At 37.3% G+C, this 14949-nt stretch overlaps 2 protein-coding genes across 2 annotated transcripts; both read left to right on the plus strand.

Annotated features, from left to right (window-relative positions):
* LOC111242131 lies at window positions 1-1448 on the plus strand. The gene is made up of 4 exons (XM_022784461.1): window positions 1-474; window positions 576-635; window positions 794-916; window positions 994-1448. The coding sequence occupies exons 1-4, from the start codon at window positions 436-438 to the stop codon at window positions 1165-1167; spliced, it is 396 nt and encodes a 131-aa protein (XP_022640182.1). The 5' UTR covers window positions 1-435; the 3' UTR covers window positions 1168-1448.
* Window positions 1449-4990: 3542 nt separating this feature from the next.
* LOC106765545 (protein PLASTID REDOX INSENSITIVE 2) lies at window positions 4991-7200 on the plus strand. Its single transcript, XM_014650210.2, has 3 exons — window positions 4991-5336; window positions 5439-5534; window positions 6833-7200. The coding sequence occupies exons 1-3, from the start codon at window positions 5058-5060 to the stop codon at window positions 7025-7027; spliced, it is 570 nt and encodes a 189-aa protein (XP_014505696.1). The 5' UTR covers window positions 4991-5057; the 3' UTR covers window positions 7028-7200.
* The last annotated feature ends 7749 nt before the right edge of the window (window positions 7201-14949 follow it).

The following is a 14949-nucleotide window of genomic DNA, read 5'->3' on the forward strand; positions in this document are numbered from 1 at the left end:
CTCTACTACTACTATTGTCATTAATTTTAGTGTCTAGTGTTGCTTGTATTGAGACACGTTTATTTTACTAAGGGTCCCGATATTTTGACACCAAAAGTTTGACACCATTTTAACACTTCCACGTGTCACAACTTGATTGGTTGCCTTTTAATTTTTTTTTGAATTAAAATTTGATGTCAAGTTTAAGGGAGGTTTCAGAAATGTGTGCTTCCAAAAATGCCCTTGTCCTGTTTCATTTGAAATGAACATTCTTTCTCCTATTTCATAAGTCTGGTTTCGTTCTCCCTCTCGCTCTCACTCTTCCTCTCGCTCTCGGTCTCACTGACCTTCTCGCTCTTGGTCTCGCTCACCCTCTCGCTGTAACTGTTGGTTTGGGTGTCGCTCTCGCTATCGTTTTGAGCAACGTCGTCGTCTTTGTTGAGTTCATTGTGCGAAATGGGAAGTTTCGATAAGCATGGTTCTTCAAGCTGCAAGGTAAAAGGGTTCTTCCTCCATTTAGTTGTTGTTTTATATTTTTATGTTGTTTTCTTTTGAGGGCATTTATGTTTTGGTTATTTTGTTTGTGGTTGATGCAGTTGAAGAAAGGAAAAGGTACAACGAACGTTTATGTCGATGGTTGCATTTACATGCTGCAGGTAATTTATATGAATTGATTTAAAATGTGAAATTGTGTTTTTGGTTACATTGTTTTCTTGGTTGCATTATGTTTTTGGTTACATTGTTTTCTTGGTTGCATTATGTTTTTGGTTGCATTGTGTTTTTGACCAAATGTTAAGATGAAATTTATTTATAGGTATGGTTTTGTGAGAATTTCATTTCTCCCCAAGGTTCAATAGAGAAATTTCCTAGAATATTACATTGGATGAATATACATTTGGGAGACAACTTCGTGAAAGGAGTTATGGAGACGGGTGTGGTATGTGGTTAATTTGTTCATTATTTAATGTTATGATATATGTGTTAATAGTATGATAAAAATTGTTCAATTTTCAGGTTCATCATGATGTTGATTTTGGTATAATGAAGGATAAAAAGGTTGAAAAGGATGACCAACCAAGACCCAAAATGAAAGAAGACAAACCATCAACAAAGAAGCTACTGAAAAGAAAACGTAGAGAGTTTTATGCGTACTGTAGAAGACCAACAAAATCTGGTTGCAGAACTTAAAAGGAGGGTTGTTGTCTTGGAGAAAGAGTTGGCCGAAGAGAAAGTTAGGCGAAGAAGACTAGAGGATGGTGGACATAGTGTGCCACGTGCAGAACCTTCCATCTCCCCGGGAGGGATGTCCATCGATCCAACTCCAATGAAAACATATGTGAGGAAGGGGTCACAAAGGCATTACAAGAGCATGACCCTTAGGACTCCTTACACTGGATTGCTTAGAATAAAAAATGAGTGATATTAGTATAGGTTTCTTAAGATGATGTAATATAAAATTAGTCTTACATGAAGAGATGTTCTGTAATTTGGATTGCTTTATGTTATTTTTATAAAACATGGAACTTTCCTTGTTTAAGATATTATTAGTGTTAACTGAATTGGTTTTGTTATTGTCATTGGGAAATGAGGTTTTGATTGAATTATTAATGATTAAAGTTGGGTTTTTGTTTTAGTACTGATGGATCTGTTGGAGGAATGAAACAATGCATGTGGACAAAGGAAACAATGCATGTTTGGGCACCCCATGTTGCAGATAGGAAAAAAATTATGTTTAGTAGAACACTTGGCTAAAGTTGTGAAACTAGTGCACTAGAAAAGGCATTGGTAAATGTTTACAGCAGCCCTGTAAACGTTTACGCGAGACAATATTGTGATTTGTACAGAACGTTATACTACAGGAACCAGTTTTTAATACATAGTGGACCAAAGTCCGAATTTTTGAATTTTTTGCAAAGACGCTACTATTTTGGTGTCTTTCTGTTGTTTAGGTGTGACCAATCATGTTTGGGCACCCCATGTTGCAGATAGGAAACAATTATGTTGAGTAGAGCCACTTGGCTAAAGTCTTGAAACAAATGCACCAGAAAAGGCACTGGTAAACGTTTACAACAGTCCTGTAAACGTTTACGCGAGACAATATTGCGATTTGTACAAAAAGTTGTACTACAGGAGCCAGTTTTTGATACATAGGGGATCAGACTCTGAATTTTTTAATTTTTTTTGCAAAGATGCAACTGTTTTGGTGTCTTTCTGTTGTTTAGGTGTGATTTGAGTGTTATCAATCATGTTTGGGCATCCCATGTTGTAGATAGGAAACAATTATGTTGAGTAGAGCCACTTGGCTAAAGTCTTGAAAAAAGTGCACTAGAAAAAGCACTGGTAAACATTTACAACAACCTTGTAAACGTTTATGCGAGACAATATTGCGATTTGTACAGAAAGTTGTACTATAGGAACCAGTTTTTAATACATATGGGACCAGAGTGAATTTTTGAATTTTTTGCAAAGACGCTACTGTTTTGGTGTCTTTCTAATGTTTAGGTGTGTTTTTAGTGTTATCAATCATGTTTGGGCACCCCATGTTGCAGATAGGAAACAATTATGTTGAGTAGAGCCACTTGGCTAAAGTCCTAAAACAAGTGCACCAGAAAAGGCACTAGTAAACGTTTACAACAGCCTTGTAAACGTTTACGCAAGACAATATTGCGATTTGTACAGAAAGTTGTACTACAGGAGCCAATTTTTGATACATAGGGGACCAAATTCTGAACTTTTGAATTTTTTGTAAAGACACAACTATTTTGGTGTCTTTCTATTGTTTAGGTGTGATTTGAGTGTTATCAATCATGTTTGGGCACCCCATGTTGCAGATAGGAAACAATTATGTTGAGTAGAGCCACTTGCCTAAAGTCCTGAAACAAGTGCACCAGAAAAAGCACTGGTAAATGTTTACAACAGTTCTGTAAACGTTTACGTGAATAATATTGTGATTTGTACAAAAAGTTCTACTGTAGGAGCCAGTTTTTAATACATAGGGGACCAGAGTCTGAATTTTTCAATTTTTTGCAAAGACGTTATTGTTTTGGTGTCTTTATGTTGTTTAGGTGTGACTTGAGTGTGATCAATCATGTTTGGGCACCCCATGTTGTAGATAAGAAAAAATTTGGTGAGTTCACCCTACGTCATTCAGTCTAAGAAATCATAAAGATACTTATAATGAAATTTAAAAATTACAGGAGTTGAACATAAATTCATTTTGTCTTTTCTTATTCACATTGATATTGGGTGGTTAACATTACAGTTACATCCATTAATGTGAACTTCTACTACAATATCATGACAATGGTGGTCAACCTCGAAGACAACAACGTCTCCTTCCTTCAAGCCATATTGGATGCAAAATTCTTTCCAACCTTTTCCAAAATTTGTTGAATTCCTAGTATGTGAAACCAAAACCTTGCACATGATGTCATCCTTATACCAAGAAGCACAACCTCTGTGAAGCCTTTGTTCCTAATTTCATTCCCAAATGTAGGAGCCACTACAAAACATTAAAAAAATAATAAATACTAACAATAGGAGGATAAACATCATCGATATGAAATACAATTTACATTTAATCTTACACTAGGTTTTCGGGATGCCATTAGACTTACAGTCATAACATGAAAAAAATAAGACTGTCCACAACATTGTTAGGGTTCGCGAATGAACAAAAAGTAAATGATGGAGAAGATTGTGAGATATGGTCCAATTCGACTTACCAAAAACAACGAAGACAGTTCACGGTTTGCACAACACAACAATGGGAGAGCACTTGAACGGTGAACAGCGACAAAGAGAGAGAGAGAGAACTCAGAGAAAAAGTGAGAGCAATGCTTGACGATAGAGAGCAGTGCTTTACGAGAGAAAGATGAGCGACCCACAAATAGTGATGAGAGAATGAGAGTGAAGGGAAACCGTGCCAATATGTGAATAAAAGAAACCGTAAAACGAAATTTCATTTTTTTTTCTTCCAAAAATGTCCCTGTCTGAATATTAAACACTGATTTTTTTATTTTCTAATTCAGCCAATTGAATAAGACCATGTAACAGTGTCAAAAAAGTGTCAAAATTCTGGTGTTAAAAAAACATTTTCGTTTTACTAATAAAAGCTTGAATATTGTGTCCTCTTTTATTTCATCTTGCACGGTTACATTAAACAATCTGTTTACTAAAGTTAACATAATTATTAGTTAAATTATGATATATTTACTTTTCAATCATTCCAAAAAAAAAAAAAAAAACAGTATGAACTCAAACAAAATAAACATATTTGATAGAAAGTTGTCATTTGAGATAACTTACCTTAAATTTAACGGTTGAATAAATTCAGACAAACTCTTTAGTTTTCGTTTCAATAATCTTATGTTTAAAATATATGCTTAAACTCTCTCACACACAAATAAATAAATAAATAAATAAATATATCAAGCATCTAAGTACTTAATTTTCGTTATTTTAACAAATATTCCAAAGAAAATGGAGATCAACATTATGTATGTTATGTTTGTAACAAAGTAAAATTTTGTAATGTTCCCTATTTATGTTAATAATGGATAGGATAATTTGCATACGTGTTTTTTTTTTATATAAGTTTTGAAACAAAAATTTATATTAAAAAACATAATTGGTTATGTAAGTCATTAATTATATATTTAATATAAATACGAAACATTTACCTCACATTCTATAAAAGGTTTGATTTTAAATGTAACAACACTTCATATGACAATAAAATATTTTAATTAACAATAAAAATAATTACGATGATATTAAATATTAAATATTTAATTAACTATTAAATATTAAATATGCCAATAATAACTATGACGATAATACAAATAATTAATTAACAACTAGAAATTTGATAATTTTAATATTTTAAAGATCTAACTTTTGATTTGGTAAATATTTTACTATTATGTATATATAAAGGGATGGATAAAATGAATTTAAAAAGGATTTATACCTTATTTAAAAATATTAAAAAATTGATGATATAGAAGCTTAGGAATAGGAGTAAAGGGAGGGAACTAACTAGCGAAGAGATAACGAAGAAGGAGGCGATTTGCAGAATGAGTTCTTCTGCTTCTCTTCTACCCTTCACCGTTTCTTCTTCTTCTTCTTCTTCTTCCTCATCCATTGCTTCTTTGCTCCCTTCCTCCACTCCCTTGTGCTTCTCGCAACCACGCTTAATCTCAACCTCTGCTACATTTAAACAGCATCGCTTCTCATTTCCTTCTGTCAAAGGAAGAAGAAAGTTCCCAACTTTACCATTTTCATCAACGAAAAGGTTCCTTGTGAGAGCTGCTGAGTACAAATTCCCTGACCCAATTCCCGAATTCGCAGATGCCGTCAGTTGTCTCTTCCATTTTTGCTTCTCTTCTCTCTATTTCTTAACTAATAAATTAACTTCGTTTTCCAATTTCTTTCTTTTTGTTGTTTGTCTTTTTCAGGAGACGGAAAAATTCAAAAGCCACCTTCTCCAAAAGCTTACAAAGAAGGATATATATGGAGAATCCGTTGAGGAAATTGTAGGAATTTGCACTGAGGTTCGTTGGTTTCCTTCTTCATGTCCCCTACTACCCCCTTTTTTCTTTCGTTGATTTGGTTGTCCTCATTTTTTTTTTCTTTTCTTTTTTGTTTCTTTACCCTCTGTTGAGTTGAATTATGTATTTGTTTTTTTTCAATTTGGGAAAGAACCTATAATAACTATCATGAACTTGGGAGTGGGAATATGATTTAATGATTAGTTGGTTATAGTATTATGATTTCTCAGCATGCTAAAGAATCATTAAAAGCATTCCTTGTCACCTTGCATGCAATGTATTTGTGCACCTTTATTGGAGATGTAAGTTATGAATGATCCTTCATAGATGTTTCCTGGTTGAGTTTTTGGTTTCCCTGATCTTAGTCACCGAGAAGTGATGCAAATTATTACGTTCGGTTGCCCTCAGTATATGAACTAAGGTCTTCTGATACATATATTGAACTAGTGGTGCATTTTCAAATAGCAATCATACAATGACAACAACTCTAGAGTGAGGCTTTCCGAAATCTCATTTTGACCTCAATGACAGCTTCATTGAGATCTCTGAATTTAGAAGATCCTTCATTGGATGTAGTTACCTACACATCTAATTCTAAACCCTCAACTTTTCCTGTTCTTTTCTCTGTCAGCGCCCATTCTTCCTTTTATTGAATGTTTATGAAAGTCTTTTGAATTTGTTTTTTCGTTGACTTTTGTTGTTATTTCTTGTAGGTTTTGCTTAAAACCCGTGGCCTATTACTGTTAATCATGAATATGTCATGGATGTTGAGTAATTTGGCTTTCGAACATTAATATGCCTCTGATAAAAAATATATAATTTGTATATATAAAATTCAGATAAGCAGTCATCTCTATTCTGCTATGGTTTTTTGAGTCTGACTTCTATGCTTTGGCATCGTAAGAGAGATTTTATGTGTATGTTAGAGAAAGCCGTGTTCTAGGTTGTTTTACTTGCAGCTTAAACTTGTTTCATCTATTTTTATTATCAGATTATGAAAGTTTACGAGCTGAGTTAAACTCCTGTATTAGTTTATGAAACTAGGGAGTTGAAAATGTAAGGACTTTTAAACAACCAGGAAAAGAAAATAAGGAAGATGTGAATTTATTTGTCTATTTTGTAATATTTCCATATTTTAGTAATTGGAACGGTGCATTCGGAGTGTCTTTCATATTCTTGAATTCAGTTCAACTGATAGTTTTCTATGTGCACCATTTCTATTTTGGTTGAGTTGACTAATGAAATATTTGTGTTCATACTAACCCTGCTTTGAATTGTGTGATTTATGTTTAATGGAGTAGATTTTTAGCACTTTCTTACACTCCGAGTATGGAGGTCCTGGTACACTTCTGGTCCTTCCTTTCGTTGACATGGCGGATACCCTGAACGAGCAAGGATTTCCTGGTGGACCAATAGCTGCACGTGCTGCTATCACTTGGGCACAAAATAATGTGGACAAAGACTGGAGAGAATGGAATAAAGTTGATAAGAAATAGTAATAGGGTCCTGTTACAACTGTGGTGCTTATGCTGTAAGAGACCTAAATGAGTAGTTTTGATGTCTATTTCTTTAGTGCCTTTTTGGTCTAGGATTATTAGAGTTGAAGAGACTTGATTTTGAAATAGTTATTTATTAGCAATTATTTATATTAGAACGTGTATTCCTTTTAGCGAAAAGAGAAAATAATCTGAGCCTAAGATGGAGAACAAAATGCAGATAGAGGTTTAATCGTTCACTGTTTACCATGCTTTCATTCTCTTTTCAACTTCTTGTCAAAGTTTGTACACATTGCCTTAGCTCCTCACCAATTGATATTTAATTATTTCTAAACAAACTGTTGGAAACCCAAAGAATAGTTATTATGGTAGAAAGAACAATTCACACAGAATGGAATAAATCCCAGTATTAGTGAATGGCAAACGAAAGGAAAATACAGAAATCAGATTTTGCCCACAGAGCCTAGTTCCAACAGAGTGTAGCCAAGACTGTAGCAGGTACAACATCTCCAACAATCTCCAAATCCAGTCCGGGAGGCAAAGTTTTCTCAATATCGTAAGTCCCAACAACCTTTTTTAGGAGTGACACGTGGAATACAGGATGTATACGTGACTCCAGAGGAAGTTGAAGTCTATAAGCCGCAGCCCCTAGTCTCCCCTTAATTTGGAAAGGACCATAGTACTTAGGAGCAAGCTTAGGACAAATCTTAGACTTCGAGGTCTGTTGCCTATGAGGCTTCAACTTAAGGGACACTAAAATGACTTCTTTACAATTGCAATGTAAAGATTTCTATTTGCTTGTAACATGTGAATGCTTCAACAAAAACAAAAGTAAATTCACTTGCAGTAGATTTTGACATTCACCATTTATTTAATTTTCCTCTTCTTGGAGCTATACAATCATATGATGTCCCAGGAAAATGGTTATTTAGTTGTTGAGGGTGTGATTGGTGATGGAAGAGAATACTCTATTTCAAACCTTTGTTGAACTTCTTAGGCCATATATCAAGTATTCATCTAGGAGGAGCATCAAGAAAGAGGCAGTCAAACAATGCTCTTTAGACATCTTACATTCACATCCTAGCACAACTCAGCTGCTAGACTCTGAGATGCTCTGTAAAGAGGGACGCCATGATTTCAGCTTAAGAGCAGCATGTGTGGAATTCATTAGCCTGTATCTGTCTGCCCTCATTCCCTGAAACTCATTATGCAGTAACATCAGTACTCGTCAACTATAAAGACAAAAACACAAAATGAAAAGACATAAATTGCATATAAGTAGCATCCTGCTTATGGTTTCTCTTTCTTAGTGCTCTTTGTTTCTGAAGGACTTCTGCATATTATTACAACATCCTTCCTATGTTCTGTGTCATACCAGTAACAACTTAAGAAGATATAACACTAAGTCTTTATACAATTTTTTTCACGAGTACTTCTAAGAGAAGAAAAATGAGATGAGTTTCTCCAAAGTATATACAAAATAATTTGTAGAACCTTTTGTATTTAGTTTTACTAAAAATTAATTTTAACTAGACAGGAAAACTTGTTTACTTTTCTATCTCCTTTAAGTATTTCTATAGAATTTATCTAAATAAGACCTTGGTGCTGAGTGAATTATTAGATCCAAAATGTTTATTCATGTCAAAATTCTCAACTTTATTAAAAAATGTTGTAAGCTTCAGGTTGATGCAGGTCATAGCTATAAGACGCTCAACCAAACACATCTAAGTCTTCCACAGAATCACTTTGGATAGATTGAAAAACTTCGTAAAATAATATTCAACAAAAAAGAGAAAAAAAAAAATTGCTGAAGAGTAACAGAAGCACACCTGATATATATTTCCTGTATCCAACATACCTCCAGTCTCACAATCTGAACTTGCCTTTTCCAGTTGCATTATTTGCATACTATCCACTGTCTTCCCATGAGGCTTCTTCATCTTTGCATGTTTCTTTGCTTTCAAAGCCTTCATCTGAGCTTTCAGAAACAGAAAAACCATTTAGAGCATTAAACTAACTAAACAAACGCATACCCTTCATAGTACATTGACCACTACATATGTGTTGGAAACTCAGCCAAAAATCACATCAATTTAGCATAAAAAAAAACTTTAAACCACCAAGTTCTAGAAACACAGAAGTTATTGCAACTGGCTTCATCCTATACCTTGAGTAGTGACCAGCCTATAAGCATGGCCAAGAGTTAGAGTCTCATTGGGGCGAAGCAGCTTCACTCAGGTGAAAAACACCGTCTTCTGGTCCTGATTCTGCCCTTGTGGCACAGCCAAAGGTATGATCAAAGACAAATAATAGCCAGGATTAGTCCTCATAACCTCACTTGCACTGAACTCGCCAGTACAACCTTTCTTAGACTTCTTAAATCAAGAAGTTAGAGTAGTAAGAAACTCACACAGAACAATCATGCTTCTCTGAATATTCCTCTCTTATTCAATGAATCAGGAATACAAGTGAATTGTAAACACCCCAAGGAAGCCCGATCTCCCTCCACTGGACTAATGCTCCAGTAAACAATTCAAATACCAAAATCCCTCCACGCTCTTTATCACTAATCTTTATTTATACTCCCCTTTTCCTCTAACTAACTCTAACAGAAATTCCCTCCTATTTTCTAATAGACATTCTCTCCTTCCCGCCTTTATTTCTCCTTACATATACTTTTATAGCCCTATCAATACCCTCCTCCATCTCAGCAACCTTGTCCTCAAGGTTGAAATGCAAAAATTGTTGCTTGATGTACAGTTCTTCCTCCGAAGTTGCTCCTTCTACTCCCCCCTCTTGCCATTGGATCAAAATTTGAGATACCTCCTCTCTTTGTTGATTTTTGTTTCTCCTCTACAATACCTTTAAGGGTCTATATAATGGACCTTCCGCCTGCAGTTCCATTGGCAGTTCCCCTTCCACTCTATTTTCCCCCACAGCTTTCTTTAATTGTGACACTTGAAAAATCGGGTGTATTGTGGTAGTCACTGGCAGCTGTACTTTGAAAGTCACTGGGCCCACTTGTTTTTCCACCAAGAAAGGTCCATAGTATCAAGCAGATAACTTGGGATGCAGCCTAGTAGGCATTGATACTTGCCTATGGGGTCTAATCTTTAGAAAGACCCAATTTCCTTCTTGTATGCTAGACTCCTTCCTCTTTCTATTCGCATAATGCACCATTCGCTCTTGTGCTCTAGTCAGGTGAGGTTGCAGTTGCTTGATAGCTTCATCCCGCATTTGCAAGTCCTGGGTGATAACGGTCTAAAAATCGTTATTTTCATGCTTAAATATGATATCAAAACATACCCTTTGTGGCTTAGAATGAGCTTAAAATCAAGTAAAACACTTAGTTGAGTCACGAGAGAGTCAAAAGTTGGTTTTAGAGATATTATGCTTGTTTTTACATTGTTTTACAGGGTTTTACAGGGTTTTGATGAGAATTGAAGAAGGAAGTGAATTAGGACAGACTTAGACTCAAGAAGGAAGAAGAAAAAGGAAGAAAAGAAGAGTCTATGCACCGCTGAGCGGCCAAAACCAACGCTGAGCGGCCAGAGCGATTAAAGGCAAACCGCTCAGCGGTAAAACTGACCGCTGAGCGGTGGCGCGACTGGAGGGAAACCGCTGAGAGGTTTAATTAGGCGCTGAGCAATTATATGTTTTTATTGGGCTTATATTCTATTATCTTTTTGGTCTATAAATAGACCCAGTGCGATTCAAATTGTAATCTTTTGGCTAGCAGAGACGTCCAGAGTTGTTCTACACACCTTGGAGGAGGTTCCTTGGATGCTTAGGCTCCAATCTACCAAATTTAGGGTTTATTCTTCAATTCTTTCATTATTTTTCATCTAGATTCACCATGTCTATGATGAACTAAACCCCAGGTTGTTGGGAAACAATGTAATCTTTTTAAACTCTCTTATATCAAAATTCTTATCTTCTTTATATGCTTGCATATGCTTATCTTATCAATTGTTGGGTTCCTTACCTTTGCTTAATGCTTTTAACGTTTAACTCATTCGGTAAATGTTGTTTGTCTTTAATGATACGGAGACGTACAATAATGTCATGAAATGGGGGAATTCCTTGATTATGCTAATATCGCCTAGAGATAGGGGTAGGACGATCAATTGTATTTTGCTTCCGTTTATCATGCATTATTAGTTACTAGGAGAGGCTAGAGATAGCAAGCCAGTAATTAGTAATAGGCTCTTTTCGCCAAGAGATTGGGTTTAGGGTAGACTAAGAAAGTTTGCATGACAATATGATAAATAAGCTAATTAGATAAGAAAAGTAGATATAAGAGGGTGGATAAGATGAAATTGTAAACCCCAACAACTTCATTCATCCATAGTTTCTTTTAGCCAATCGATTCACTACATTTTGCATGTTTATTTTCGTCCTTTGCATACAAAACCTAAAATTAATTATTTTCTCAAGTCTTATGTGATTGGTTTACATGAAAGTTAAGGCCTAAGAGTCCTTTGGGAAACGATACTCGGACTTACTCGTTTTATATTACTTGATAACGATCTGGTACACTTGCCAGAGACTTAACACTAGGCCACCGCTTCTACTAATGTTTCTCCTAGAATAAACCGGGTTAATAATGGTGGGGGTGTACCTAAAACCATTTCAAAAGGAGTACACTTCGCTGCTCCTTGATAACTGGTATTAAACCAATATGCCCATGGTAACACAGTGCTCCAAGCTTTAGGTTGTTTGAACAGAAACACCGTAAATAGGTTTCCAGTATCCTATTCAATACCTCGGTTTGACCATCCGTTTCTGGGTGGTATGTGATGCTCATCCTTAATTTGGTGCCTTGGATTCTGAACAGCTCCTTCCAGAATGTACTGATAAAAAGAGGATCCTTGTCGCTAACAATTGACACTGGTATCCCATGCAGGCTTCCCTTACGAAGATTTCTGCAATTCCTCTTGCTGTGTAAGGGTGCTTTATGGGAATAAAGTGCCCATATTTGCTCAACATATCCACCACCACCATTATTGTTTCAAACCCCTGAGATGTTGAAAACTTGACCACAAAATCCATACTTACTTCTTCCCAGATTGTCTTGGGGATAAGCAATGGCTGCAGAAGTCCCTAGGGAGATGATGCCATATATTTGTGTTGTTGGCATACCAAACAGGAAGCTACATAATTTGTCACTCTCTTCTTCATACTCCTTAAGTGAAACGCCTGGGCAAGTCTTCTATTTGTTCGGTATATCCCCGAATGACCCCCTATAGTAGAATCATGGAATTCAGCTAGAATCTTGGGTATCCATTCAGACTTTGCTGAAAGCACTAACCTCCCCTTAAAATGTAATATGTCTCCAGTGTGTAAGCATGATGTGAATCGGGGTCATTTTTTATCTCTTCCACTATCTTTTTCAGCTCTTCATCCTTCTCTACTTCTTCTATTATCTCTTGAAAATTAGGCCAATATGGTCTGGTTATCGCTCATAACGTCTTATCCCCTTCTTCACCTTTCCTAGACAATCCATCGGTCACCCTGTTTGAAGCTCCCGTCTTATAATATATATCAAACTCATATCCAATGAGTTTTGCTAACCAGTTTTACTGGTTTTGAGTTGTTATGCGTTGTTCCAACAAATGCTTCAGGCTTTTCTGGTATGTAAAAACACTGAAGCGCCTTCCCAGCAGATACGGACGCTAATGTTGAATGGCCAACACAAGGGCCATCAACTCCTTCTCATACACTGACTTGCCTAATGAACATTCTGACAATGCCTTGCTATAATAAGTTATGGGTTTCTTGTTTTATAACAATACAACCGCTATTCCCTTCCCGGAAGCATCACATTCCACTTGAAACGCCTATGAAAAATCGGCAGAGCTAGAACAGGAGCAGTAGTGAATGCCTTCTTCAGTGCTTGCATGGCTGCCTCACCCATCACCGTCCACTCAAACTTCCCCTTCTTAAAGAGATTTTTGAGAGGTCTCGCGATTTTCCCATAATCCTTTACCAACCTTCTATAATAACAGTGAGTCCTAAGAAGCCTCTCAATTCTTTGATACATCTGGGTGAAGGCCAATCCATCACCGCTAACACCTTTTCACCATCCATGTCCACCCCTTGCTTCAATATCATATGGCCCAAATACCGAATCTACCTCTTGCCGAACTCGCACTTCTTCTTGTTTGCAAACAGCTTGTGCTGCTTCAGCACCTCCATCACTTGTCTTAGGTGATTTTCATGAGCCTGCCACGATTTACTACATACCAAGATGTCGTCAAAGAAGACCAGCATGCTCTTCCTCAAGAAGGGTCTTAACAATGAATTCATCATATCCTGGAAGGTGGCAGGAGCATTCGTGAGGCCGAATGGCACTACGAGGAATTCGTAATGTCTGACATGAGTCCGAAACGTTGTTTCTGGGACGTCTTCTTCCTTTATCCGTATTTGGTGGTACCCCGCTTTAAGGTCAACCGTGGAAAAATAATCTACTCCATGAAGCTCATCTAGTAGCTCTTCAATCACAGGTATAGGGTATTTGTTTGGACAGTAACTTTGTTTAAAGCTCTATAATCAATACAGAAGCGCCAACTCCCATCTTTTTTTTTAACTAAAATAACTGGGCTAGAATATGGGTTGTTATTGGGCCTAATAATGCCCAAGCCCATCATCACCTGCACTTGTCTTTCAACTTCATCTTTCATCAAGTGAGGATATCTATAGGGCCTCACATTCATGGGTTCGGGGTCGTCTTTGAAGGTTATCTAGTGATTGACCCTCCTGACAGGAGGAAGTCCCTGCACTTCCTGGAACACCACCTCGAACTCCTCCAGGATCTCCTCTAGATTTTTCTTCTACATGGGCGTTAAATCTTCTTCTCTTGAGTTTTCCTCTGCTATTTCAGCTTTATTCAGACTTTACACCACCGTTAGTGTCTCAATCTTGGTTTCCTTCTACAGCATTTCAAGGGTAATCATTTTCCTCAGTAATGTGTTGTCCCCTCTTATCACCACCTCAGCATCCGCCGACCCATATTTCAAGGTCATCTTCTTCCAATCCACCTTTATCTCTCTCAATTTTGTCAGCCACTCAACTCCCAACACTACATCCACTCCACCCAACTCAAAAAGATAAAAACTCTCTCGAATCTTCACTCCCTCCAGTGTCAAGGACAACCCCTTGCAAAATCCTTGTGTCTCCTTTCTTTGGCCATCTCCCAAACATACCCGATATGGTCCTGTATGCTCTTTTTCTAACTTCAATTCGTCTCCCAAATTGTGACTCGCCCCGCTGTCGATCAGCACTATGATCCTCTGGTCTCAAATCCAACTAGCCAACTTCATGGTGTTGGATTGCGTCAACCCTCCGACATACATCGACAATTCCATGCAACGCTGCTCTGCCTCCTCTCTCGTTTCCGCCTCTTCCTCGTCATCATCGGCTTCCATAATCATCACCTTGAGACTCCTCTCTACCTAGCGATGCCCTGAACAATAAGGTCCTCCACAGTGAAAGCAACGACCCTCCTCCCGCCTCTTGAGTTATTCCGGATACGGTAGAGTTCGTACTCCACGATTCGGCCCGCCTCCACCTGTATTGCTTCCTACTTTCGAATCTGTGGTCCTGGTCGTCATTTCCTTCTTTGACCGAAACATTCGCCACCATTCCCCTGTCTCTCCGATGACTAGCGATAGGTCTCCGTTCTCGCTACCTTGCCCGCACTGGCCATATATTTTCCCCATGTTGGTCCTCCTTTACTCACCATACTGCCTCCGGTCACCTTCGCCACCAACCCCGACTACTCCACGTCCTGAGCCCTTTCCATCACGGTCAATAAGTTGCGTGGATCGTAAGGCCTAACGAGATCCCTCAGTTCTTCTTGGAGCCCTGCAAAAAAGTACCCAAGCAACTGTTCCTCCGTCATACCCATCGCCTGAGCCACC

The sequence above is a fragment of the Vigna radiata genome, chromosome 7, assembly GCF_000741045.1.
Source record: "Vigna radiata var. radiata cultivar VC1973A chromosome 7, Vradiata_ver6, whole genome shotgun sequence".
Lineage (NCBI taxonomy): Eukaryota > Viridiplantae > Streptophyta > Magnoliopsida > Fabales > Fabaceae > Vigna > Vigna radiata.